General features: G+C 36.5%; 3 protein-coding genes across 4 annotated transcripts; 1 reads left to right on the top strand and 2 right to left on the bottom strand.

Moving 5' to 3' along the window:
* Nucleotides 1-232: 232 nt before the first annotated feature.
* Nucleotides 233-5,530, bottom strand: LOC125862560 (uncharacterized). Its single transcript, XM_049542668.1, has 2 exons — nt 5,374-5,530; nt 233-2,404 (listed from the first exon to the last, which is right to left on the bottom strand). Exon 2 carries the CDS (start codon nt 2,294-2,296, stop codon nt 572-574), a length of 1,725 nt encoding a protein of 574 aa, XP_049398625.1. The 5' UTR covers nt 2,297-2,404; nt 5,374-5,530; the 3' UTR covers nt 233-571.
* Nucleotides 5,531-5,910: 380 nt separating this feature from the next.
* Nucleotides 5,911-11,945, top strand: LOC125863139 (deSI-like protein At4g17486). 2 transcript variants are annotated; one of them, XM_049543289.1, is made up of 4 exons: nt 5,911-6,268; nt 9,223-9,510; nt 10,536-10,616; nt 11,443-11,945. In XM_049543289.1, exons 1-4 carry the CDS (start codon nt 6,103-6,105, stop codon nt 11,580-11,582), a joined length of 675 nt encoding a protein of 224 aa, XP_049399246.1. In that variant the 5' UTR covers nt 5,911-6,102; the 3' UTR covers nt 11,583-11,945. The 2 variants fall into 2 exon arrangements, with proteins under 2 accessions (XP_049399246.1, XP_049399247.1); XM_049543290.1 differs by having other exon boundaries at nt 5,962-6,268; nt 11,446-11,945.
* Nucleotides 11,946-12,497: 552 nt separating this feature from the next.
* LOC125862598 (uncharacterized) lies at nt 12,498-24,258 on the bottom strand. The gene is made up of 10 exons (XM_049542712.1): nt 24,193-24,258; nt 22,077-22,153; nt 21,359-21,473; nt 18,170-18,206; nt 17,911-17,980; nt 17,515-17,619; nt 16,323-16,473; nt 16,153-16,235; nt 12,735-12,828; nt 12,498-12,654 (listed from the first exon to the last, which is right to left on the bottom strand). Exons 2-10 carry the CDS (start codon nt 22,105-22,107, stop codon nt 12,570-12,572), a joined length of 771 nt encoding a protein of 256 aa, XP_049398669.1. The 5' UTR covers nt 22,108-22,153; nt 24,193-24,258; the 3' UTR covers nt 12,498-12,569.
* Nucleotides 24,259-25,158: the final 900 nt, after the last annotated feature.

Here is a 25,158-nt window from a genome sequence, read left to right as displayed (position 1 = left end):
ACCAACCAAGATTGTGGTGATTCATCTACCCTTAACTAGGGTCTCAGATTCGAGTCCGGAGTATGAATAAAGTGATGAGTATTACCGATCAAGATTGTGGTGAGATAAATAGAGTTCCTCTACCGTTAACTAGGTCTCAAATTCGAGTCTGGAGTATGAATAAGTTTTAGAGGATACTTGCACCTCTTTCTCTTCTAATTAATTGTATGAGTGAAAACAGAAAAAGACAATCTTGAACTATGAGAATTTGCTTTTGATAACAGAAACCAAATAAAGTATAAAACACATTTCCTCACAATCACTGAGATAAGAGTTATTGGGTTATAATAAGCAAACCCTATTTTACAATATATGAAGCTAGTTGAGATCTCTAATCTTACATCTTTCTACAATATTTTCTAATTCTATTTCCAAGAAAGGAACCTAAAAAGATAATGAAAAACTTCGAGAAAGGGCACTAACCTTAGTGGCGGAGAGTAGAGGGACGGGTCTATTATCCATCATTTTGAACCTCTTCCTCGAGAACTTTTCAACTCGAAAGAAAATAAAGGGGATTGGGGTGGCTATACATCTAGAACTGTTGTGTACTTTGAACAACCTCTGTTTTACAGGTTGTCTTGTAATGTCCAGTTTGATTGCACTTACTACAATGGACAGTATGCTTTTCACGATTAAGATCTTCCACACATAATCGCTTCTTTTCAGGTCGTCCAGGTGGGCGACGGAACTTGGGTGGTCGGACTAGTCGGGTTCTAGACCATTCAAGTTTATCAGGGATGGGGTGTACCTCTTTACTATAACACTCGCGATAACTAGCTGCAGTGAAATATTTATCTGTGAAGGCATACACATCCTTTTTATATGATGTGAGAGCAGCAACGGCATGAGAACATGGTATCCTATACAACTGCCAATCACGGCAAGAACAAGATCGGGTACCTGTATTCACAATGTCTGAACGCTCTGCTGAGATAACTTCAAATTCAACTTCATCTGACCTTAGCACTTGATATGTGGAAGCATGAGTTCTTCCGTCCATAATGCGTTTCTCAGCAGATGGAGAAAGGGTAGAACTCCATGTGCTACTCCTTGATCGCCGAAGCTCAAACTCTTCTGTTAACTTACAGTGAATCCGTTTAATCACCTGAATAATAGGAAGCTCACGTGCTTCAAGAATCCATTTATTGAACTCATAAATGTTTGAAGAGAAATGACCATATCTTATTCCGTCAAAATGTATTAATGCCCAGTGTGAAGGAGGATACTGTTGAAGCCACGTTGCGGCATCTGAAGAAACCTCCTCAATTTCAGCCATTTTCTCTTTAAACCCCCTGGTGGACGTGGAATACGCAGCTTTCCACAGGAGTTGCACAAGCCTTGAGTTCTTGAAATCACTACTGATGCTTTCACTCAGGTACTGCATGCATATTGCATGACAAGAAGAGGGAAACTTCCTTTTCACAGCATCTGCAATACTTTTCTGTCCATCAGACAGAAAAGTAAGAGGTGGTATCTTCTCAGTGCTCATCTCTAGAGCTTTGCGTAACTCTAACAAGAACCACATCCAGCTATCATCATTTTCTTCATCGACAACACCAAAAGCAAGCGGAAACACTCCACCATCACCATCAAAAGAAGTTGCTGATACTAAAGTACCTAAGTATTTGCTCTTAAGCTGGATACCACCAAGACAAATAACAGGCAAGCAACCATTCAGGAACCCATGAAGAGAAGCATAAAAGGAAATGAAGAACCTCTGAAACCGACTATCTGAACCAGCTGTAAAAACCTCAGCATGACTTCCAGGATTTGTCTTCTTGATTTGCTCACAATATGCAGGTAATAGACAGTACCCTTCTTCGGAAGATCCATATATAGCTTGCAGCCCTCTTTCCTTGGCTCTCCAAGCTTGCTTATATGGTATAGTTATCCCATACTGTTTATAGATATCATGCAAAATGTCTTTTGGCTTGTAATTTATGTTATCACGCAAACGCTCCTCTATGAAGTTCACTATCCAATCAACAGAAGCCTGATGATGTCCATTTTGTGCATTTTTACCGCAAGTATGTGTTCCCTCAAGGCTTCTTATAGTAAAGGTAGGAGCATTGGGAAGCTTAATAGCACGAATACGCCATGGACAACCTTCTGAGGCACATTTTGCAATGTAGCGAATCAGGTCACTTTTTACTATGCGAAGCTCAAAATGTTGTGCAATAGCAGCCTCTTTAATTGCATTGCGGAAGGCCTTGACATCAGGAAACTCTTGGCCAACAAAAATGTTTTGATCCTCCATGAAATAGCAATTTATGAGATCGCCACTTTTAAATGGCTAAAGTCCCCAGTTAACTTATTGGGAATTGACATGTGAAGGAACTGAAGAAAGCAGCCAATGTATCCAAACCTGAATATTCAACAGGGAACTTCATTAGCATGGGCAGGCAGTTCGAAAATGCACAAATCTTTCATGAATCCTCTCAAGCCTTTATCAGAAAAGACCAAAGGGTTAGATGTAAGGTGAAAAAGATCCAGATACAAAAAATTTGCAACCATGCACACATAACAATGTGACTTCTGCTCGACCTAGTTACTAGGACAGGTTAATGTCATCACAATCAACTGTGTCATAAGCACAACACAAGCAGGTATAACAGCTGTTCAGGATAATAATTCTTTTCCAAACTGCTTTCAGTAATCCGTGAATAAGCTAGTTTAATACCCAAGTATCCATATGAACTATTCAGAAAAGGGAAAATTCTTTTGTCTATACGTTAACAGAAAACTAAATATCTGAACTTCTAAAACCCTGATAAACTTTTTTTCGGGGTTGGGGGTAGGTAGGTAAATGGCGTTCATCAGAAAGCAAACCTAGCAGGGAAATTAACCTGTGTGCAATAGTCAATAGGTATACGACACCATAGAGATTTAGTTTTTTTAAGAAATAAAAAAGGTAATAGAACCCTATAAACCTTATAAAACCTCAACTTCTTTTGAAAACAATCAGAGTCATCCCTTCGGTCCTACCCACATCCCCAAGTCATTCACGGAAAATATAGTATTTGCAAACTACTATAGTTAACTGAGATTTAATTCTTGATTATATCACCGAAATACACAACCAAAAGAATCTTGAACAAGTTTACAAATATAAGAAACATTTAGGCAGATGAAGCAAACACTCCTAGATGATGCTCCACAATCCCAGAGTTCTTAAGGAAACAGACGAAGGAAGGCTTAACACCTATCAAGTCCTAGGTCATTAAAATTCACACATCTGAAACCATCTTTCTGGGAAATATAGGCATTACAACCTTAGACATGACTATGTAACAGCACTAAGAACATCACAATATCACTGTCTGAGACAAGGGAGATTTCAGTCAACGAATATATCAGTTTGACCTCTCTACTTTTATGGCGGGATACAACTAAGCTATATGGCTTGCTGGCTTGGTCTTCATCCAATCGCTATAGCTCATTAATTTTTAACAGCATTTATTTAGACTCAATTTATGTAGTTACAAAATGAAAAGAATAATTTTCAATAAGATTAAAAATGAAAAGAGCAGTTCCTTGGACATAATGCAAAAAATCCCATTCGAAATCATAATATCATGTGTGCATCAGTTTGCTATAAGAGATCCTTGCGGAATTTTGGAACAATTCAACTTTCTAAGCACACTGGATTCTAAAAAGACAAACGAATGAAATAACTTCATATGTCCAAATAAAAGCGACAAATTGAAACTAAATACAGTTCACTAGACGCAAGCAAGAAAGTCAGAAACCTGAACATAGAATAAATGCAACAGACTTGAGGTTATGACCTGTTGCATAATCCCAATCATATCATACTCCTGCTAAAGATCATCCAGACATTAACTCTAGTAGTATAGAGAAATATTCATTCCATATTAAGGATAAAACAATCTATTTTTTGTATTTTTTTATGACAAGGGAAACCTGCAGCAACTACCCTTTGGGTGTGCACAGGGTAAAACCCCCGCTCCTATGCAATAGCTCGCAAACCACATAGGAGAGGTAACCCGCACTAGGCAAGCCCGGTGCGACGAGCTCGACCCAGAAGCAAACCCCTTGCTTTCGCTGGCAAGGGGTTTCGAACTTGAGACCTCCAACATGGAAGTCCCAAGCCCAAACCACTGGGCCACCCCGAAGGATATCGATTTTTTGCTTTTTATATGTCCAACAATGTGGGATTTCATCTATAATGATGAACTGATGAATATTTCTACAATCAAAAACTGTAATCAAACTTCTAGCCCAACACACATAGTAAGATGTCCCATCTAATCAATTTCACATTCAGCTAGAGGTCTTCGAGTGCAAACTCTCTCTTTTTTTATGACAATCAAGAAATTTGATGTCTCGAGCTTTGAAACTCGGTGGATAATAGGTTCATCTCTCTACCTATCTCAGGTTACTACCACCCTTGATTCCCTAATCAAGCTTCGAGCTCGCGTCTACCACACATATTGCACGAGCATTCACAGCATGAACAGACAAGGTATCTAACATTCCTTCATAGAAATTACTATCCTTTGTCAAACTCTATGTTGCTCGGACTCTTCAAAAATGTCAACGGATGCGTGTCGGATTCGCCAAAAGTAGTGTATTTTTAGCGAATCCGACATGGGTGCGATATCAAAAGTGAAGAGTCCGCGCAACTTAGGTCAAACTCAAGTGAATTGGTTTTTGGTCCAGCGTCAAACCAAAACCTGGCGGCTCTTTGAGTATGGACTTTAATCCTAAAACTCACTCAAGTTTGTTTCGACGAAAAAAAAAAATCAGCTGCATATCGTAGCTAAAACGATTGAAATTACCTCCCCAACCCTGCCTAATCTAATTGTGTGTGAGCAACCACTCATGAAAAGTCAACCTAGATGAACTCCATATGACAGAAAAACATCATGGATTGATACGACTAATTTCTGATAAAAGCATTACTAAAATACTACTGCTAACCATTGAACAATACAGAAAAGAAGAACCTTTCTAATATAATACTACTGCTAAGCGTGTGGCCTAGTGGTCAATGCAGCAACATGAGGTCTTACGTTCAAATTCCAGCAAAGACAAAAACACTCGGTGATTTCCCATTTGTTGTTTTAGCCTCCTGTTCCCGTGGGTTTAGGTAAGCTGGCTCGAAAAAAAATAAGCATATAATACTGCTAAATTCTCTGTAACTTAAAAATTATAGTACTATATACCCGAAAGAAAACTCCAATTCCTCAATACAGAAATAAAAACTAGAGAATTGTACCCATGAAAAGAACATTTCCAATCGGAGATAATTTTAAAACTAATTTTATCGAGGAAAATAGTAAAAAATCCGGCAAAGTTGCGAGCTTTTACCTAAATCGGAGTAGTATACGGCGGCTATGAGCTGAGAAACAGTAAATTGGCAGGCGTCGGAGATTGATTTGGGGATTTCCGGTCACCGTGGCCGATTTTTCGAAACCCTAATTCGATGTTCACAGAGAAGGAGAAAAATATTTGTACTTACCCGTATTTTGCATTAATTCTAAAAGACAAATTTGCCCTTTTATATTTTAGTTTTATCCATTTGTGGTGAAATATATCGTAACCTTCTAAATTTATCAGTGAGTATTTCGATATTTGAATTAAGACAGATTTAGAAGTCGAATGAAAAGTTTTACCCTTTAAAGAAAGAATTATATAACATGTGAATCAAAATTAATCGACTAATATATTATCCATTAAATGATTTTAGACAATAGAGAATGAAGGGACCCCAACATACCCTAACCCTCCACATGATTTATTTTGTTTTTGTATGACATAAGACTAACAAAATATTACAACAATCTAAGCAGACAGTAGACTATATGTTCATTTACCAATTTACCCTTGTCTTTTTTCCTTTTTTTGTGATTTCCATTTTTACAAAGTTCAAACCTTTTTCTCTTTGCCAGAGAGACAAATCAAGAATCAAAGGCTATTTGCTTTTACCAAAAAAAAATAAAAAAATAAAAAAATGGACTCAAAAAGACAATCTTTTTCCTAATCCCAGATTTCCCTTATTACAGAAATTTCAAAAAAAAAAAAAAAAAAGGGAGTCAAATGGGAGAAGAAAGCACCTCAAATTCCAAGCCTGATGATAATAATAATGCAGCTAAAAATGATGGAAGCTATGAGACACCAGTTATATTGAATGTATATGATCTCACCCCTGCAAATCAGTACTCAGTTTGGCTTGGCTTTGGAATATTTCATTCTGGTATTGAAGGTAAGACAAAAGATTTGATCTTTTTGGAGAATTTCATTTTTAAAATCTTGTTTTTTTTCTATGTTCTAGATTCTAACATTGTGTGAAATTAGATTTTTTGTTTCTTTGATTTTGCTTGCTTCTTGTTGTTAGAATTTAGATTTGTTATTGGATTGTTTGTTGTGGGGTTGTTACTTTTGAGCTCTTGGGAAGGGGGATTTTGGAGGGTGGGTGGAAGGGGGGGTTGGGTTGGGTTGGGGTAAGGCTTTACCATATCCTGAAAAAAAAAAAAGAATTTGTTGTGGGGTTGGTTGTTAAGGAGTAAGGGAGTTTTTGGATTATTAGCAAGATCTTTCTGTTTGTTGATATTGAGTTTTGAGTTATTAGATGAAAATGTTAAGTAGGTGGTGTTTGTAAGTTTTCTTGATCTTGTTTGTTTCCTTTTGATAATGGGGGGTCTCGAGTTCAAAACTCCCTGCATGCTATCTCAGTGTGGTTTACCTCTTCTGTGTGGTTTGCGAGCTATTACACTTGAGTGGGGTTTACCTTGTGCAAACGTGACCGGTAGCGGAAAAAGATATGGAATCTTTTGTTATCCAGTGTTAAGGTCATGGGTGGGTTGAAGTCTGAATCAATTGTCACTGAAGTAGTAGGTGCAATGGGAACTTTGCACCCACCGGCTTTAAACCTTCCCGATCTATTGAAAATCTTAATGGATCTTGGGTGCAAAACCCTTAAGCCCCAAAGGTGAGAAAAAGAGAACGGAAGAAAAAGATGTGAGGCTGACTTTCGTTATCAAAAATATTTATTTGAAAATGATTCTGAATAAGTGCACTCTTGATCTTTCTAATATCAAGTTGATGATGGGGTGTTTAGCTCATATCAGAGATGTGAAATCTTTGATACTCCCTCCGTTTCAATTTGTTTGTCTTATTTCCTTTTTAGTCCGTTTAAAAAGGAATGCCTCTTTCCTATTTTGACAACTCCTTACTTTCAACTTCCACATGATTTGTTTAATACCGCAAATATTACAGTAATTTGGGTACATTCAACAAATCTTTACTCTTTCGTTTAAAACCACAAGTTTCAAAAGTCTTCTTTACTTTCTTAAATTTCGAAACAAATTGAAACGGATTACTACTTTCTTTGTTGTTGGGCCAAAAGAGAAAGGCTTGTAGATTTGCACAGATATAAGAGATTAGTGGGAGTCGTGTAATACGCGTGGTATTGAATGATTATCAACTTAGTGGGTAAGCATGAAGCCATAAATTTTGCAATGGTCATCGTAAGTGGATGCTGGGATTTTGTTTGTCGTTGTCAACGAATAGGTGAGAGTAAAAGGAATAGCTTATATATATTAGTTGCTTGCTAACTGAGGAGCTCATGGAACGTGCAAAAGTAAACAACAGTTTACCAGTCCATGAAATGGATCTCGTCTGTTTTACTTGTTTAACGTCTCTCATTTCATTCTTCCCTACAATTTTCTGAATTTTTAAACTTCTGAGGGTCATGCTTGTACAAGCATTACTGTCGCAGGACAAAAAATTCTGCTAATATGGTGTGTAGATATCTTATACCATTGCTTCACCTTCCCAGATTCTTGAGACATTGAAAATGTCGAGAACTGCCAACCCCGAAGATGGAAATATGGCACTTCTCTACCCCAACTAACATTTCCTAGATTCACCTGTTATATTAATGTTGTTATACATAAACTTCCTAATAATTATTACCCAAGAGATCCTGATAAGAAAAAATTATGACCAGAGTTGCAAGACAGTAGATGCAACTTATTTTGCTCATACAGTCTGGAGTATTCAAGATAAGCCATTTCTTTATGGAAGTTTTATATTCAGCTTAATACTTGGAATAGTATAGTATGTCAACCGCTAAAATTTGTAGTCGTTGTGTTCAGGGATTACTGATCTGGTCTCCTAAATTATTTGTTAGATATCTATGAGCTTCCTATATCTTGAAAGTGGCAGTTTCATACAGTATTGATGGAACTATTGAGAGGTAGTGAGACCTGAAGTTTCAGTTGTCTCAGGAAGATAAGAATTCTACAACCTTCTTTCTCTCTCTCTCCCCCTGCTGCTCCTTATCCCAGGCACTTTTCGCTCCACAACACACAAACTATTAGTTTAGTTAGAGAGATGAACCATATACTTCTTTCCTGCATTGAGTCCTTTGTCCTCCAGCACCTCATTTCTCTCTCTCTCCACACCGATTCCCATGGACTTTTGTCCTCCTTTAGTGTTACTATAGCATTTCATCCACAAAATGCCAGAGAGTGGTGCTCTTTCTCCACGGTAGTGGCATCCACGTTTACTGCACTGTGAGAAGGGGAGCCTTGGAAGTAAAGTTGTCTCTGTCTGATCTATGGGTCAAGTTCGAGTCGTGGAAGCAGCCACTAATACTTGTATTAGGATAGACTGTCTACATCACACCCCTTAATGCGTGGCCCTTCCCTAGACCCTGTTAACGTGGATTCTTTGTGTGTGGGATGCCAGTGGCATCTTTGAGCTTTTACATTATCTTAGGATGGGTTGTTTGATGATTGGAGGTTAAATCATCACCTTCAAAATTTGGAGCCATAAAAGTTCAAATAAGAAACATAAGAATTTTACATTGTAATTTTGCATCAAGAAAGTACATAAAACCCCATAGTGGTGTCTAGTATGATAAGATGAATCTCAAACTGGTCAAACTACTTGAGGAAAATTTGTACACTTATTTGTCATCTAAAGAACTTAATTCTTTAACTGGCTATGTTCTTTTCAAGAAAAAAGAAGAAAATTTTCAATTTGGATAAACTCTTTAGGTTCTTTTGTATGTGAAGTATGCAATTTAGAACTAACATATGCTGAATACATTTATATAAAGCTCTTCAATATAGCATATTAAATTACCTCTTGTTGATTGGAGTTTGAATTTGTTTTTGCTCTCTGCATATGCCAATGGAAAAAAATTTCCAGTCCATGGTATGGAATATGGATATGGAGCGCATGACTTTCCCATAAGTGGCGTGTTTGAAGTGGAACCTAAGAGCTGCCCTGGTTTCATCTACAGATGTTCAGTCCCATTGGGTCGTATTAAGATGCCTCCCTCTGAATTTCATGCATTTCTTGAGGATGTGGCTTCTGAGTATCACGGGGATACCTATCACCTCATTTCCAAGAACTGTAACCATTTCACAGATGACATAGCACAGAGATTAACAGGGAAAGGGATTCCTGGATGGGTGAATCGGCTTGCCAGGGTTGGTATGTATATTTGGTCCACTAAATTATTATCATGTCTTTTTCTGAATGCTATGTAATGATTTCTTTATTACTCTATTTGTTATGTCTGCTTTGCGTCTGTATGTTGTTATGAGTTACTTGAGCCGAGGGTCTTTCATAAACAACCTCTCTACCTCCACAAGTAGGGGTAAGGTTTGCACACACCCTACCCTCCCTAGACCTCACCTAGTGGGATTACACTGGGTATGCTGTTGTTGTTATAAATTCATTTTCCTCTAGTTTTCACTTCTTTTTGTCCACATTTATTGTTTCTTTGTGATATACTGGCATAAAACTGAAGTGAGCATTCAGGTATATGATCTACCTTAGGCATCTGAGGGTGTGTGGCAATTTACTAATTCTGAGATTTGTAGAAGGCACAATACTAAGCCTCTTTATTTTGGTGCATCTGAAAATCTTGTCTTAATGTTGTTGTCTGCTCTAATTGACTTTTGTGAGATTGAAGTGCTTGACATACATGCTAATGATCTCATCAAGTTATATATGCAATTTGATGGAGTTAAACTCGTCCAATTCTTGTGAGCGTGATATCTACAAACCATGTAAATAAAGGGGGAATAAAATGCAATTTCATTATCCTTTTGTTTGGTTCTTCATAAAGATAAATAGTCTCTCTACTTAACGGATGTGAGGTTTCTTACTGATATTCGCTAGTGGCGTTAAGTCTTTTTTTGCTAAACAAAGATATTTCATTGGCAACAAAATTTACACATTACCTTAAGTCTTCGCAGCGGCGGAGCCAGGAATTCAAATGAGGGGATTCAAAAGAAATGTCCTACACCAAGGGGATTCAACAACTTATTTACTTGTAAAAAAATCATTTTTATCTATTTACATAGTATAATTTTTCAATAAGGGGGGTTCAATCCCCCCCACCCCGGTCTTCGATATTCCCTTTCATAGTTGGATAACCTCTCAATGCAATTACCATATATGGCGAGTCAATGACACGTGTCTTAAAAGGTGTTGGTTATTTTTAATTTCAGGTGCTTTCTGCAGTTGTCTTCTTCCTGAGAGCCTCCAAGCGACAACTGTTAAACAGCTTCCTGAGTACCATCATTGTACAGGTAACATGATTCATATCCTTGTAATGATAAATAGAAAATGCAATAGCTATTCTGTGAATCAGTATTATTAAAAGCCTTCGCTTTGTTACTTAAAACAATGAAGCGAGCGAATCAAAGGGATATCACTTTATGGATGAAGCCACGGGCTTTGTAAAAGTGTGTGCTTCAAACAATGACATGTAAAGTGATCCCAACAAGAGGTGGCCAGTTCATTCAATCTCATCTTTCAGGGGTTTCATTAGTATCGGTATTACTGCATATTGGACATTGCAAATAGTTATTCTAATTGCAATTTGATCATTCTAGTACGAAATTCATATATGTTCAGTCTGCTTTAACTTTTATGTCATGAAGGATTAGGGTAGAAGTTAAGTAGTCAAGTGTTGTCGCACTTTAGGTGGGAGAGGCAGGGTGCTTGCCAAATCTCCTCCTTATTAGTAGTATTTAGTAATCATGTAGTTTCTTATTCTTCAATGTGTTTTACTATCTGTTATTTCATGTGCGTCGTATCTGGATATTTTTCTTCTTCCAACTCTACTCTAATTAACTTCTCTTTTGAGCCAAGAGTCTATTGAAAATAGCCTCTCTACCCCCACAAAGGTAGGAGTAAGGTTTGCATATATCTTCCCCTCCCTAGACCCCTCTTGTGGGATTACGCTGGGTATGTTGTTGTTTTATGGCGTGAAATGTGAATTGTTACCTTCACTTCAAGTCCCATGGATTTTGTTGTTTTCTTCCGCTTTTCATTTTTGGAATCACTGCTTTCTATATATCAGTTTTCTTATACATGTTCACTCACTCAATAACAACTCTTTCTTTTATCCAGAAGAAGATGGAAGTGGATCAATGACATCTACAACGCCCCATGAACCAACTGAAAGTGAAGACGGAGATCAAGATAAGCACTTGTTGTCATCTCCAATCGGAAGTCGTGAAGTGGCTTTCATAAGAGAGACCCAAAGGTGAAAACATGCTACCTGCAGGAGATTCAATATGTATTATTGGTTTATTAAAGGCAATCAACTTATCCCATAGGGCCACTGCTCAAATTCTCCATTTGCTTCCTATATGTATTACTAGTTCATTGATTTTAAAACCTTTTTTGCTTTTGGTTATTAAGGTTTCCTTTAGTGTGCAATATGTAGTAGTTCAAAGTGACAGGATTGTGATCTATTGAGTTATGCCTTTGTTAGAGGTCACAAATATCCATGTAAACATTCTGAGTTTGGAAGATGAAAACAGGCCAGTATTTGTGAAAAATGAGATACCATACATTTATTTAATACTACCAAATACTCATAGAGGAAATGATGATCTCTTAATTAGTTACAGTTTGAATAGAAAGTTAGTAACTGTGGAGTGTTATCTTGCTTTTCGATGGATTTAGATTTGGTGGTGATCCATTTCTGAATGCTTTGCACTGCTTTTCTTATTAGTTATTATATTTCTTCATAGTCGTTTTTCCTGCACTTGAGATGAGGATCCTTTGGAAACAACCTCTCTTCCTAAATAGGGAAAACAAACTGTGTACGCTTTACCCTCCCCAGTCCTCATAGGATGTCATTGGGAATTGGGAATGTTGTTGTTGTTGGTTTCTTGTGGCTGTTGTTTTGATAACTTGTCTCTTGGAAAAAATAACTGCATGCTATTCAATCAAAGCAACAGGGAGTTTTTTAGCTTCCATATACTACTAAATTGTCAAAATAAATCATGTCAATGGACATAATTTTATCTCTCATCAAATGGTATTAAGAATAAACACCCAAAACATCATTATCGTTGTGATTAGATAATACAGCAGTAGGCCTAAAATGACCGCTGAACAATGTAAAGACGCAAAATATTAGAAGGTGAATCAGTCAGTCCGCGTTTCTGCAAATTTTCAACACATTAACAATGATAATGCTGATTCTCCATATTTGTGCAATGAAAGTTGCCCAACAGAAGTACAACTTATGATTTTCCCTCAAGTCCCAATTTTGAAGTTAGCCAACCACAAACTTCATCCATCTCCTCTGGGATTGTATAGTGGCCAAGTCTGTCAAACACAAGTCAAAGAGTCAGTGATATTTCTAGTATCAAGGACGGAATAGTATCAGAAGAGGTAGAAATACATACGCGGTGTAGGATTTGAATGCCACATCTTGAAATCCGCATGAACGTAACTTCTGAGAAGATTTTTCACCATAGTTATATGGAACAACATCATCTCCTGAGTTAATCAAACATAAATATATCATGTAAGACTATTAGATCAAGATCTAGCACCAATACCACTCTTTGCAAAAACTGTCTTGCTATAAAAGGCACAGCAGCAAGATTATCATGTGATAGAACTCCCACCCCCCACCCCTCCCTGGTCTATAATAAAAAGGAAAAAAGAAAATAAAATTATTTTGCACGTTAAAACATTTGAAATAAGAAATGCAAATTCTGATAAATACACCTCTATTCATAAATATTATTGGAAAGGAAAAGATGAGAGCTGGAAAGAAAATACTATCCTAGGGAAATGGTTATAGCAAGAAGGAAAAACTTCGTTTCATCAGTTGAAAGAGCACCTTTTTTTTTTTTTGCAAGTCCAAAAGGAAGAGAGAGAGTGCTTGTGTTTGTGTCTATTAAGGGAATAACAAAGAAAAACCTATAGATATTATATAGGCATAATACATAAATAAGGCCTTTAACTTGGCCTCATTTCACATTTATGCCCTCCAACTTTGGGTATGCACAAATAGACACTTAATTTCTAGAGGACTAGAGTAAAAGCAATTTTTAGATTCTTCTATATTTCCCTTCTATCAATTTCTTAAGGTCGTTGTTTTCCTTTCTAAATTGTAGGTCTCTCCTTATATATAAGGATCAGAAGTATCAATCAAAAACAACATACCCACTAAAGCCCCACAGTGGGGTCTGGTGAGGGTAGTGTGTACCCCTACCTTGTGAGGGCAGGGAGGTTGTTAGCGATAGACCCTCACCTCAAGGAGATATGAAAAGGAAGCAGTAATAACAAGCCTTAACAGCAGGAAGATACTAAGATAAACAAAGTGAAAGAAACAACCAAGTAGTACTCGAAACCTAAGAATAAGGAAACATAAAAATGATACTAATACCCCTGGTACGTAATAAATGATATTAATATGCTTGGCAACCTACTATCCTTCCTACTCTGATACTCGACCTCCACACCCTCCTATCAAGGGTCATGTCCGGTAAGCTGAAGCAGCGTCATGTCCAGCCTAATCACTTCCTTCCCAAGACTTCTTTGGCCTACCTATCCCTCTCCTCAGGCCGACCACGGCCAACCTCTCACACCTTCTCATTGGGATATTGGCACATCTCCCTACACATGTCCGAACCATCTCAACCTCCCTTCCCGCATCTTGTCCACCACGATGCCCACTCCCATCTTGTCCCGAATCAGAAATATCAATCATCAAAGATATTACTTTCTTTTTTTTTTAACTTAGTAACTTGGTATTATATCACAACCAGTACATGGGTTGTACTGAAACCTTATATACATATGTATTGCAAATTTCACTGCCCTGAACCTAAATTGAGTCTAGAACATCAACTATAGAGACAGTTTCATTTGAGTATATACCCGATTACACCAAAAACATAACAACATAATGCAGTTTAGTTTAACCTTCTGCACACTATTCTCTATGCTCTCAAAACACCTAGAATTCCTCGCTTTCCAGGTTGACCATCATATAGCAGCAGGGATAATTCTCCATCTATCTCTGTTTTTAGCATGTACTCCTGCTCCCTCCCAGCTCTTCAGAGCCTCTGAGACTTTCCTGGGCATGGCTCCATGGCTCCATAGCTTAAGGGTGTAAGTGCAGTGTAGAAACAGATAGTTCACCGTCTCATATGTTTCCTTAGAAAGAAAACATCTTGAGCATAAGGTTATCCCTTTCTTCATCACATTGTCCTGAGTCAAAGTTGCTTCTTTGGCCAATAACCAGATGAAACAGGATATTTTGTGAGGTATCCTATTTTTCCAAATTTGCTTCCATGGCCAATTTAGATTATGATTACTAGGTTGGTCCATCATCTTGTAAGCTTTGTTAACTTTGAATACCCCTTTGTTGTTACCACTCCACCATAATTTATCCTCCCCAGTATGAAGCCCATTAAAGGTGTCCACTGTGTTAAGGAATTCAGCAACTCTCATAATTTCCCAGTCATTTAGCTGCCTCCTAAAGGCAAAGTTCCATCCCTGTGGCGTCCATAGCTCTGCTATGGATCTTTGTTGGAACAAAGCTAGATTGAAAATATCCGGAAATAAAGCTTCCAAGTTGCCTTTTTCATGCCATTCATCCTTCCAAAACTTGGTCTTTCTTCCATTCATCACTTTTTTCTTTGAGTAGTTGTTCTTCACCTCATCCCACATGTCTCTTATAGATCTCCATAAACTGACCCAATATGGATTAGTCACCACCTTTGTCATTCAACTGTCTTCCTCTTCATATTTGGCACCGATGATCGGCTATATGAATCCTCTATATCCACCATTCCACTCTATTCAAAACTCTTTCATACCAATACTGATAAACAACATATTGTCAAGACAAAATTAAGGGTTATCTATCTCATATTTCATTTTGAACACTGTTTCATATATCTCTAACCTTGAATGGCTAAACCAAATGTAAGTGTTACAACTAAGCTTATTAAATGCTAAGCAGTTGTATCACTTATATGGCTTCCTTGATTTCATTGTTTTCTGTTATTAACTACAAATTGCATTCTTACAGATTGTAGGACTTCTAGAAATTTCCCTCCATGTGATTTTATGCTATCATCCCTATTAGTAGTTAGTACCTTAATAATCATATTGTCGCATACACATATTAGTGAATTTGTGGAGATCTAGTAAAATATGCCAAATCATTTCAAGTAATCTTCTCTTATTTCATCCTCTAATGTGCTACTAGAACGCTTTACCCCATTTGATTATGTTTAATTTTGTACAAACGCACATCCATCTTAGTACTGTATTTTTAAAACACTCATCTCATGAATATGGTGGGCTCTAGAGGCCCAACATTTGTTCTCGATTCCCCAATCATCTCATGTAGCTTTGCACTAATGAGCAATTACAGCCTTCTTCCGGTGAGAACAACTGGGACAATTGATCAACAAAGGTGCCTCGAAACAAAAGAATTTGACAGCTTGTGTTTTAATATAGAGATGTTTTTAGATCATTAAAGAGAAATGACAAGAAAATTCTTCAAATTTATGCATAGATCAGGCAATGAACAGTACTTATCATGAAAGTGAGTATGTGACAGAAGACGAGGCAAGGAACTTCACTAACAAATATAAAGCAGCCAACCCCCCCCCCCCCAAGGTAGGGTGAGTGACAACTTAAAAAGTAGGGAAACTTAGGGGCATGTTCAAACTGACTAGGCAGAAAAATGAAGTATTTTACTCTTGTTCTTCTTTTTTTGAGAAAAAGCAAGTAGAAGAGAAAATGAAGCATCCCTGATCAAAAAAAAAAAGAAGAGAAAATGAAGCATTTTAGTACCTTTGCCATGACAAAGAAGAATGGGCAATGATGTAGCACGGTTTACAGCCCCCTCTACCCCTTCTAATTTGCTAGTGAGAGTCCTGCCAGAATAGTAGCAGTCAACACAAAAACAAAAACATCATAAATGTCTCTGAAGAGATTACAGACAAGATTGCAAGAAGTCAAACTTTGCACAGGGAAGCCAGCCACTTAATCCAACAGCTGCACTCAGATTGACAGGGTACGAGTTGCCATTCTCATACTTCCCACGGACGAAGCAAGTGGCAGAGTAAAGGGAGGTTGCTGCGCCCATGCTAAAGCCTCCAACCCCAAGTTTGACTGTAATACACAAAATAACAAAGCAAAGAATTTGATTCTTTTTTATAATGAAGAATAAAAAAGATACATTATTAAGATCCCTTGATCATAATGGAGAGAAGGTTTGAATGATTTTCAGATGTTACTGCTAAAACTTAATGGATGTCTAAATAACAACTAGGTAATGGGATAACTAAGTTAGAAATAAGGAAATTCACTCTTGCATAACAATCGTATAACACAACAACTTCCGAGATGTTGGACAGGAAATAAGAAATCCAGCTGGTTGTGCAAATTGATAGGTATTTGTGTTTGACACTGTCATTATGGTTAATACATCTAAATGGTACAGCCAAACAACTTTTACCCCCCCCCCCCAAACACACACACGCACACCAAAAAGAAAAGAAAAACAAAGGGAGATTTCATATTCACAAACACCAGATCAGAATGAGGTGCGTTAAAGTTCAAGTAGTAGACATAGTCACACTAAAAAACTCAGCAGCATGAAGAGTAACATTTTGAAGTTTAAAAAAAAAGAGGGAGAAGGCAAGCTAAAAATCCTTTATAGCCTGTTTGACCAAGTAGTAGACATAGTCACATCAAAATCTACTTCTTTTGAGAAGTGTTCTTTGAAAAAGTACTTTTGGAGAGTAGCAATTTGTGTTTGGCTAATCAATTTGAAAGTTACTTTTGCCAAAATTAGAGCAACAATTTGTGCTTGGTAAAGATACCAGAAGTGCTTCCCAAAAACAACTACTTTTTTCAGCTGCCATCCACTACTCAAAAGCTCTTATTGTTTTCCTAAAAGCTAGGTCAAACATCTCAACTCATTAAAATAAGCATTAAAAGAACACTTTTGGCTTCCCAAGAGCTTGGTCAAATGGGCTATTAGTCCGGCATCATCATATATAGCGTTAAAGCCATTGCTTTGTCGCTTAAAGTGTCAGAAGTTATTCGACGCGAGGAGTTATTGCTTCATGGGTGAAGCCATGCACTTTAGAGAAGTTGGTGATTCAAATAATGGTACACAAGTTAGTATAACAGGTGGGAGAAACTTACTATGAGGGGGCTCTGTAGCCAACAAACTTGCCACATATGCTGCTGAAGCATCCAAACCCTCGTTATCGTCAATAGCATTTTCAGAAAGGTCATTGACATCAAACCCTGTTACAAAAGATGAGAAAAAATAACGCTTTCTTTATTCCTGGGTTTCAAAGCATGACTTCCAACTTAAACTAATTCCAATGATGGATTGGACAATGCTTTCAGATGAGTCGCAAATTAATAGAATTATCCAATTTACACATCCTGCAATGTACATCCACGCCAGGATTAAAAGTTCGTTTCTAAATTACATCCACATTGGAAAATGATGGGCATAATCTACAAGCACAAAGCTTACAGGCAGTAGAAGGGAAGCCTCCAAATAACATAATCTACAAGCACAAAGCTTACAGGCAGTAGAAGGGAAGCCTCCAAATAAAGTTATTGGTCGTTGGGGGGCAGTTGGGCAGATCCATTTAATCTGCAGCATACAAAAAAGAGCAAAATCACGCTAAGCTACCACAACAACGAAAGATTAAGGCATGGAGATGAAAGAGCAATATACCAGAGCCTACTAAGAGATTCTAATAGCAGAAAGTTATGAGATATACATGTTTAAGAGTCAACAAGAGATATTTTCAAGTACAAAAAGCAATATTTGGATCCTTACATTGGGAAGAGGAAGGGTCTCCAAGAGGCTGGACCAGCTGCCAGGAAAACCAAAAGTAAATTATAAAAGGTTTAGTTAATATGTTTGAGATATTTATTTCACAGAGACTCAAGTTATATATAGCATACATATTACACCGTGTATAGCAGGCAAGAACATTTAGAGAAGCTTGACATCCAAAATAAGGAACTCGTGTAGTCATAAATAGCAAACAATTGACTCAATATTTCAAGAATTATAGCTCACTTTCATTGCAACAAAAGAAAAGGATTCAATCAACCATAAACTTAGCATGAAACAACCAATGTCATTGCTAGATATATTTCAATAAAACTGAGATACTTAATATAAAAGAATGCAATCATACTTATCCTAAAGCTAACATATAAGTAATAAAATGACTAAATTTCAAATTAAATGATGAATTATATCCTTAAAATTAGGACACTTCCTATAGCCTACCTGGACTTACCACTAAGAGCATCACATTAGAACCAACCACTAAGAGCATCACAATATGGAACCCAGTAATAAAAAAGATTGAGAAAAAATTAGCAGGATGCCAGAAGAGGTATTTGTCAAAAAGGGGCAGAGATGTACAGGTCAATATCACACCACATGCATCCAAACATATTACATCTCTACTAGATGCACCTCCTGCTACCGTTACCAAAAAGTTGGAGAAACTATAACAGAATTTCCTCCGGACACAGGATGTGCTAAAAAAGTTTCACCTCATGAATTAGAAAACGAACACTTCCTCAATAAACTATGGATGGATGGATTCGAAGATCTCAAGTTGTTCAACAAAATGCTCGTAGGGAACCCACTTTGGAGGTTCAGCAACAATAGCATAGGCTTTTTGGAGGACAGCACTACTCAAAGCTACGCACCTCATCCATGAAGGGGTGAAGGAATGAAACTATTATGTTGCCTTGTGGATGTGGATTATGGAGGACTACATGAAGGTGTAGGAAGTTCCATGAAACTTTTAAGTGTGAAGTAGGAAGTGGAACTGGTGCAGAGATATATGCTGAGTGAGACAACCTGAACTATCTTTAGCATATGAGTCAAAAAATACAATAATCTACCAGGTTCGTAGATACAAGACAGTGGAACTTTTTGAGCCTTGTCCTTCAGAGGAAACTTATATGATTGGAAGATTGATGAATTTCAAAACCTCATCCTCACTTTTGCATGGAATATTTCATCCTCAATGCTCCCTAACCCAATAAATGACAGTTTCCAGGTCACTTAAAAACATGTAGCAGTTTGTGGCAGCATTTTTGGAATGAAAATGAACAAATGAAAACACCATAGATGAAAACCATAAGTGTGTAAGCATAGCAAACTGTATCTTGAGTTTTATAAATAAATACTTTGATCAATTAATAAAACAACAATAGAATGTTCAAAAATCTTGTCTTCTTCTAGCTCACTTCAACACATTGAGATCACCATTTACAGCATTTGCATCGACTGCTTCTTTCAACTCACCCTACAGGTGCAGGGATTTGGCTAAAAATAATTCAAATAACTAAAAAACTAGAATTATAAAAATATGCCTAAATTATGGTAGACTATTTGGAAGGAAGGAATGCACAAATTTTTGAGAGCAAGTTTGAATCTGTAATTATTATTAAGTACAAATGCATCTCACATTTTTTTTGGTGTAACATGGCTATTACAAATGATATATAGAGGTCATGATAGACTTCTTGAGTTCATTGCACATTCAACAGTGATATTGACTTGGAAATATCTTTAAAGCAACTTCTGGTTGCGAAATTTTTAATACAAATATCTTTTAACAATAAAAAAAACACGCCTAAATAATGATTTCACCTAGCTTTTATTTTGATTTCAGATATCATTGTATCTGTCTCAAATTTCTCAATTGATTTTGGTCAAAATTACCCAAAATCGATTTACCATATCCGGTATGGATCCCATATCCATGTCGTGTCAACACGGGAGCAGCACCGAAAGTGAAGAGTCCGTGCAACTTAGGTCATAATTTCAACATTTTCTTTATGTTAACCGAGAACCCTGAGGGCTAGTGTCTCACGGTTCAAAATTCAATGGATAATGGGTCAACCCCTCTACACTTCTCCACTTAAACACCATGCTTTTGTCTATAGCAAGGTTCGAACCCATAACATGCATCTAACCACGTGTCGCACTCTTACCACTAGACCAAAGTTCGGGGGACAAAATCATAACTTCAATATTTCTTTTGAACACGTAAGTAATGGATATATTGATTAAAAAGTATCTAGCAGTCAAAAATCATAACTTTAAAATTAACACTGCTATTAAGGGAACTCTATGCCTGAGGTCAGTTATGGTTTTCAGGTTAGTCTCCTTATACAGTTTGGTTTCAGTGAAACGTATTTTGCTGCTTCTTCTTTTTTTCGCTCTTTATCTTGCTATTATATACAGGTAATTAGTCTAAAAAAATTCTGGTATACTGGGTTGCTGTTACTGACTTACTGTAGGAAATAGGAGAAGGCAGTTATTGACCTATGTGGCAATTTAGATAGCAAGTTTTTCCAAGTAGAACATTGATAAGTGAGTCTTACCAGACAGAAAACTGGCATGATTAACAGTATTCTCTTGACAAGTTGATTTTTTCTAAAGTTCTTTCCTCATCTATATCCCAAGTTATTATCCTAAAAAAATTACCTGTCATATTAAAGCAGACTACTCTAAGAAGGATTTCAGCACATCTATGTCTTTACCTACATAAAGTCAATCTTTGTATATCAATTATTTTGGTTAGTATTCTATCTCTTCAAAAACTAAAAGTAACAAAAATACTTTTTTTTAGATTGGACTAAATATATTTGCAAACTATTAACTTAAATGAATGCTTATCATAATTTTAAACATCTTTGACAGTACATATCTCTCTGATGATAGGTAATTTAAGAATTCTTTCTCGGTCGCTATGGTAGAACAATGCAACTAACACGACGTATAGGAGGTACTGAGGTAGTGAATATTTAGACGTATTTTGTTGTTGAATAATGCTAAACCTTTCAACCTTACCAGTTTCAAAAAAAAATAAATGCTAAAACTTTCCTGATCCAACATCATCCAAGCAAATCACTGAGAGACAGATATATACTGAAACAAACGGATCTTAACAAAGAAGCAAGAGGTAAAAGGAAAGTGTTACAAGCTTACCTCGAACCATTGTCCCCAAGGCCATGCAGCCAGACAATGGTTGCCTGGTGTTTACCTTTGGGCTTCACCACATAAGTTTGTCCAAACTCAAATGCCCTTCGAGCAGTTCCGGCGACTGTAATAGATGCACATGAAGGGTTACTAGTATTAGAACTATTGAAGGAGACAAAAATAGCACGTTACTGGTACATCTTCAGATGATCAATAACACTCTTTTTCCTTTGATGAGTAATAAATGCGCCAACTTGAAAAAGGAAAAGAAAAGAAACTTTGAAACGAACTAGTGAGTCAAGGGATATAGACACAAATACTTTTCCCTGTTATTCAGTCTCATTTCTATACTTTTTGTGATCTCCATGATGAAGACACAATAGTTCACAAACTTTTCTTTGCTTACCATTATATATGCAAATTAGTAAAAATGCACTGTAAGAATATTTAAGAGTTTGGTCATGCCGTTAGAACCAAAACCTTTCCTTTCTTTTTTTTAAAAAATGTATTGTGAAGCCATATTTTTTTCATTCAGCATCTTTCATTATTGACACCCTGAGAGAATAATAGGAGACGAAGTATTCCAACAAGACTGGCTCAGAAACAGAAAGCTAGATTCTGTTATTTAGTTGCATTTTGGGAAGGCGACCTTGGGATACCATTGAAGAAAACAAAACAGTACAATCTGCACTGGCCATAAGACACGAAAACAAACTATAAAACTAACCAGAACCCATGGAAGCCCCAGTGAAACTCATACTGCTTCCACTATATTGTCCGCTAATTTTTATCAAACAATGGCACCTGCAAACACCAAAAATCAGCTTTGCATATAAAGGCATCTGAAAGTTTGAACTTAGAACTATAATTACTCAGCAATTATCAGTATAAACTGTCACTGACTTAGCATTGCAACAGCTCCTGATGCAAGACTGGACATATTTAGGGGGCAGCAAGGGTGGAGTATCACATTCAGGAGGGCTCTAAATGATCGGGAATCACGAGAAGTGGAATTCTTTAAGACATTGGAAGAATTCAATGGTCTTCCAGATAGAGAGGATAAACTACAGTGGAGGTCACATCGGGATGGGGTCTTTTCAGTCAAATCTGCTTATCTTTCAGCCAATAATTCAGACCAGCAGATTGCAAACTGGCCTTGGAGATATATCTGGAAAGTTAAAGCCCCTACAAAGGTCTTATGTTTCTCTTGGATGGTGACAAGAGAGGCTTGTTTGACTAAAGAGAATTTAAAAAGAAAAGGTTTCCAGTTTTGCTCTAGGTGCTCTCTTTGTGGCTCAAATACAGAAACCAATAACCGTTTGTTTCTTCATTGTTCTTTCACTGACCAACTGTGGCAACTTTCCTATATATTGTTAGACTCAAATGGTGTATGCCAGCCAACACCTGTGACCTACTTAAGAGTTGGAATAGTATCGGAGGCATAGTTAGACAGAAGAAATGGTGAAGATTGGTTCATGCTTGTACTATATATGGTGGACAATACAGAAGGAGAGGAATTCTAGAGTTTTTGAAGACAGCAACAGTTGTTTACAGAATATCAAGATAAAGTGCTCTCTTCTGTTTCATTTTTTGTGCAAAGAATGTCTAGCAGAGGAGGAAGATTCTTTAACAAATTTGATAGGTACCTTGTAATTGTTTTGATGTGTAATAGTTGGTTATGATCTTCTTCCTCTATGTAAATACGGTTTTGGCACTGCCCTAGTGCTTATTATTATTATATACTTGTTACATTCTCCCAAAAAAAAAAAAACTATCATTGACATGCATCTTTGCTACCATTAGTCACATTTTACAAAAGATTATCTTAAAATAGTTGAGTAAATAAAATTTAGACAAACGTGCACCTACTGCCCTCTCCAACCATTCCCCCCTTTCCTCACCTGGCTAAAAGCCTCAACCTTTAAAATCAATGGTTTCCAAACATTTAAAACTAAATGACCAAATAAAAATTCCAGAATTCCAAACATCATTTCAAACAGAAAAGGAAAAAAAAAAATAGAACAAAAATCTTTACTTACATAACTACTCTCTTCACAAACTATAAAGCATCGTTGAGCCAACAACATAACCAGTGTAATAATTCCATAAATGAGGTCTAAGGAGTATGGTGCGTACACGGCCTTACCCCTGCCTCAAGAAGATAGAGAAACTATTTCCGATACACTCTTGAGTTAAAACAAAAGGATATTCCACAAATGAGGTCTAAGGAGTATGGTGCGTACACAGCCTTATCCCTGCCTCAAGAAGATAGAGAGATTGTTTCTAATACACTCTTGGGTTAAAACAAAAGGGTACCTAACCATCCATTCAAATACAATATAACTAAATACTGGTGCGGAAGTTATTGCTAGGCTAAAAAGGAGATTTTTCTCATATGGGTAATCTTAGTAGCTCAGTTGATTGGCTACCTGAACTCCCACCTTGTCGGATGAGTGTTCGACTCCCCTTTTCCTGCCCCTCTCTTCACTAAGTGCCCATCTACAGCTCTAGCTCAACTCCCACCTTGTTGGATGAGTGTTCGATTCCCCTTTCCCTACTCCCTCTCTTCACTAAATGCCCATCTACTCTAGACCTCAATTGCTCAATTCTTGGAGGGCAGCTTTTCCCAATATTGCAATTACAGTGAATTAGTAGCTAACAAAATCTAACCATATTAGCAAAAAACAAGCAAATTGAAAATCAATCTCAAACCACAAGCAATAATCTAAACAAATTTAACAAAGAAAGACGAAAACAAATTGCATTTGCATAATTTAAAAAAAAAAAACAAAAAAATCGACGAAAGCTGGAGAAAAATTAGGGCTTTATGATGGTGTTCTTACCTGAATCTCTGGAAGAAAAATGGAGAGCCGGAGATTACAAAGACGAAGAGATTTTATTTTATTTTTGTCGCAACGTTTATAGGAAATTATTTCAGTTAATAATTAATTGCCCCTAATTTTTAATTTTTATTTTTTTACTTCAAATAAATTAGCCTGTAAATTTGGATCTCAACTTAATTTTACCTTCACATTCAACTACTTTTTCTTTTTTTTTTTTATTTTCCACTCAATATTATATATATTTATACTGGGATGTTCAATTAAATTTGACTTCACAGATTGCACATTTCATTTGTAAAAGCAACATTATCTAACAAGATTTAGTTAAGGTTGGGAGGATTCTGAATCATATCACTATAACTTATGTTGATTTTAGACAAATATTTGATTGGAACTGAAAAATATTGCTCTTTTCTTTTTTAAAATACTTGTCATTTTTTTCGTTTTGAAAAGTCGATTTTATTAATGAGCTAAACTAATTTAATATCAAAAAGGTCTATGAATTGTAATTTTTTATATATTGATAATTTAAGAAATGATATTGAATATAAACTTCAATCACGTATGTTTGAATTAGGTTCCTAATATATAAAGTGGTAAATTTTTAGACAATGGTTATAGCTTAAATGGTGGTCCAAATTGGCTATTTGTGAATGAGCCAAACCTAAATATAGAATTTTTTTCCTTGGGCCTATTATGATTATAGCCCAATCCAGATGAAGCAGAGCCCAATTTATATTTCTTAGGCACAGCCCAATTTATATTTATTTCTTCTTTTAGTGAAAATATGTACTAAAAGTGGCAAATTTGATCACTATAAATGAAGTTTTTTGTAAAATCAGTTTATATTGCAGATTATAAATTGTGAAAGTGGCAAATTTGATCACTATAAATGAAGTTTTTTGTAAAATCAGTTTATATTGCAGATTATAAATAAATAAATGTGTCATTTCTCTAACAATATAT

The sequence above is a fragment of the Solanum stenotomum genome, chromosome 4 (genome assembly GCF_019186545.1).
Source record: "Solanum stenotomum isolate F172 chromosome 4, ASM1918654v1, whole genome shotgun sequence".
In the NCBI taxonomy this organism is placed as follows: Eukaryota; Viridiplantae; Streptophyta; class Magnoliopsida; order Solanales; family Solanaceae; genus Solanum; species Solanum stenotomum.
This window is presented reverse-complemented; position numbering and strand designations above follow the sequence as displayed.

Bases quoted from the DNA above. Each gene is read 5' to 3' on its own strand.
- LOC125862560 (XM_049542668.1), bottom strand. From the start codon at position 2,296: ATGGAGGATCAAAACATTTTTGTTGGCCAAGAGTTTCCTGATGTCAAG.
- LOC125863139 (XM_049543289.1), top strand. From the start codon at position 6,103: ATGGGAGAAGAAAGCACCTCAAATTCCAAGCCTGATGATAATAATAAT. The intron at 6,269-9,222 runs GTAAGACAAAAG...AAAAATTTCCAG, and splicing joins ATTTCATTCTGGTATTGAAG to TCCATGGTATGGAATATGGA. The intron at 10,617-11,442 runs GTAACATGATTC...TCTTTTATCCAG, and splicing joins TGAGTACCATCATTGTACAG to AAGAAGATGGAAGTGGATCA.
- LOC125862598 (XM_049542712.1), bottom strand. From the start codon at position 22,107: ATGAGTTTCACTGGGGCTTCCATGGGTTCTG. The intron at 16,474-17,514 runs GTAAGTTTCTCC...TGTGTATTACAG, and splicing joins GGCTACAGAGCCCCCTCATA to TCAAACTTGGGGTTGGAGGC. The intron at 16,236-16,322 runs GTTTGACTTCTT...CTATTCTGGCAG, and splicing joins GGCTGGCTTCCCTGTGCAAA to GACTCTCACTAGCAAATTAG.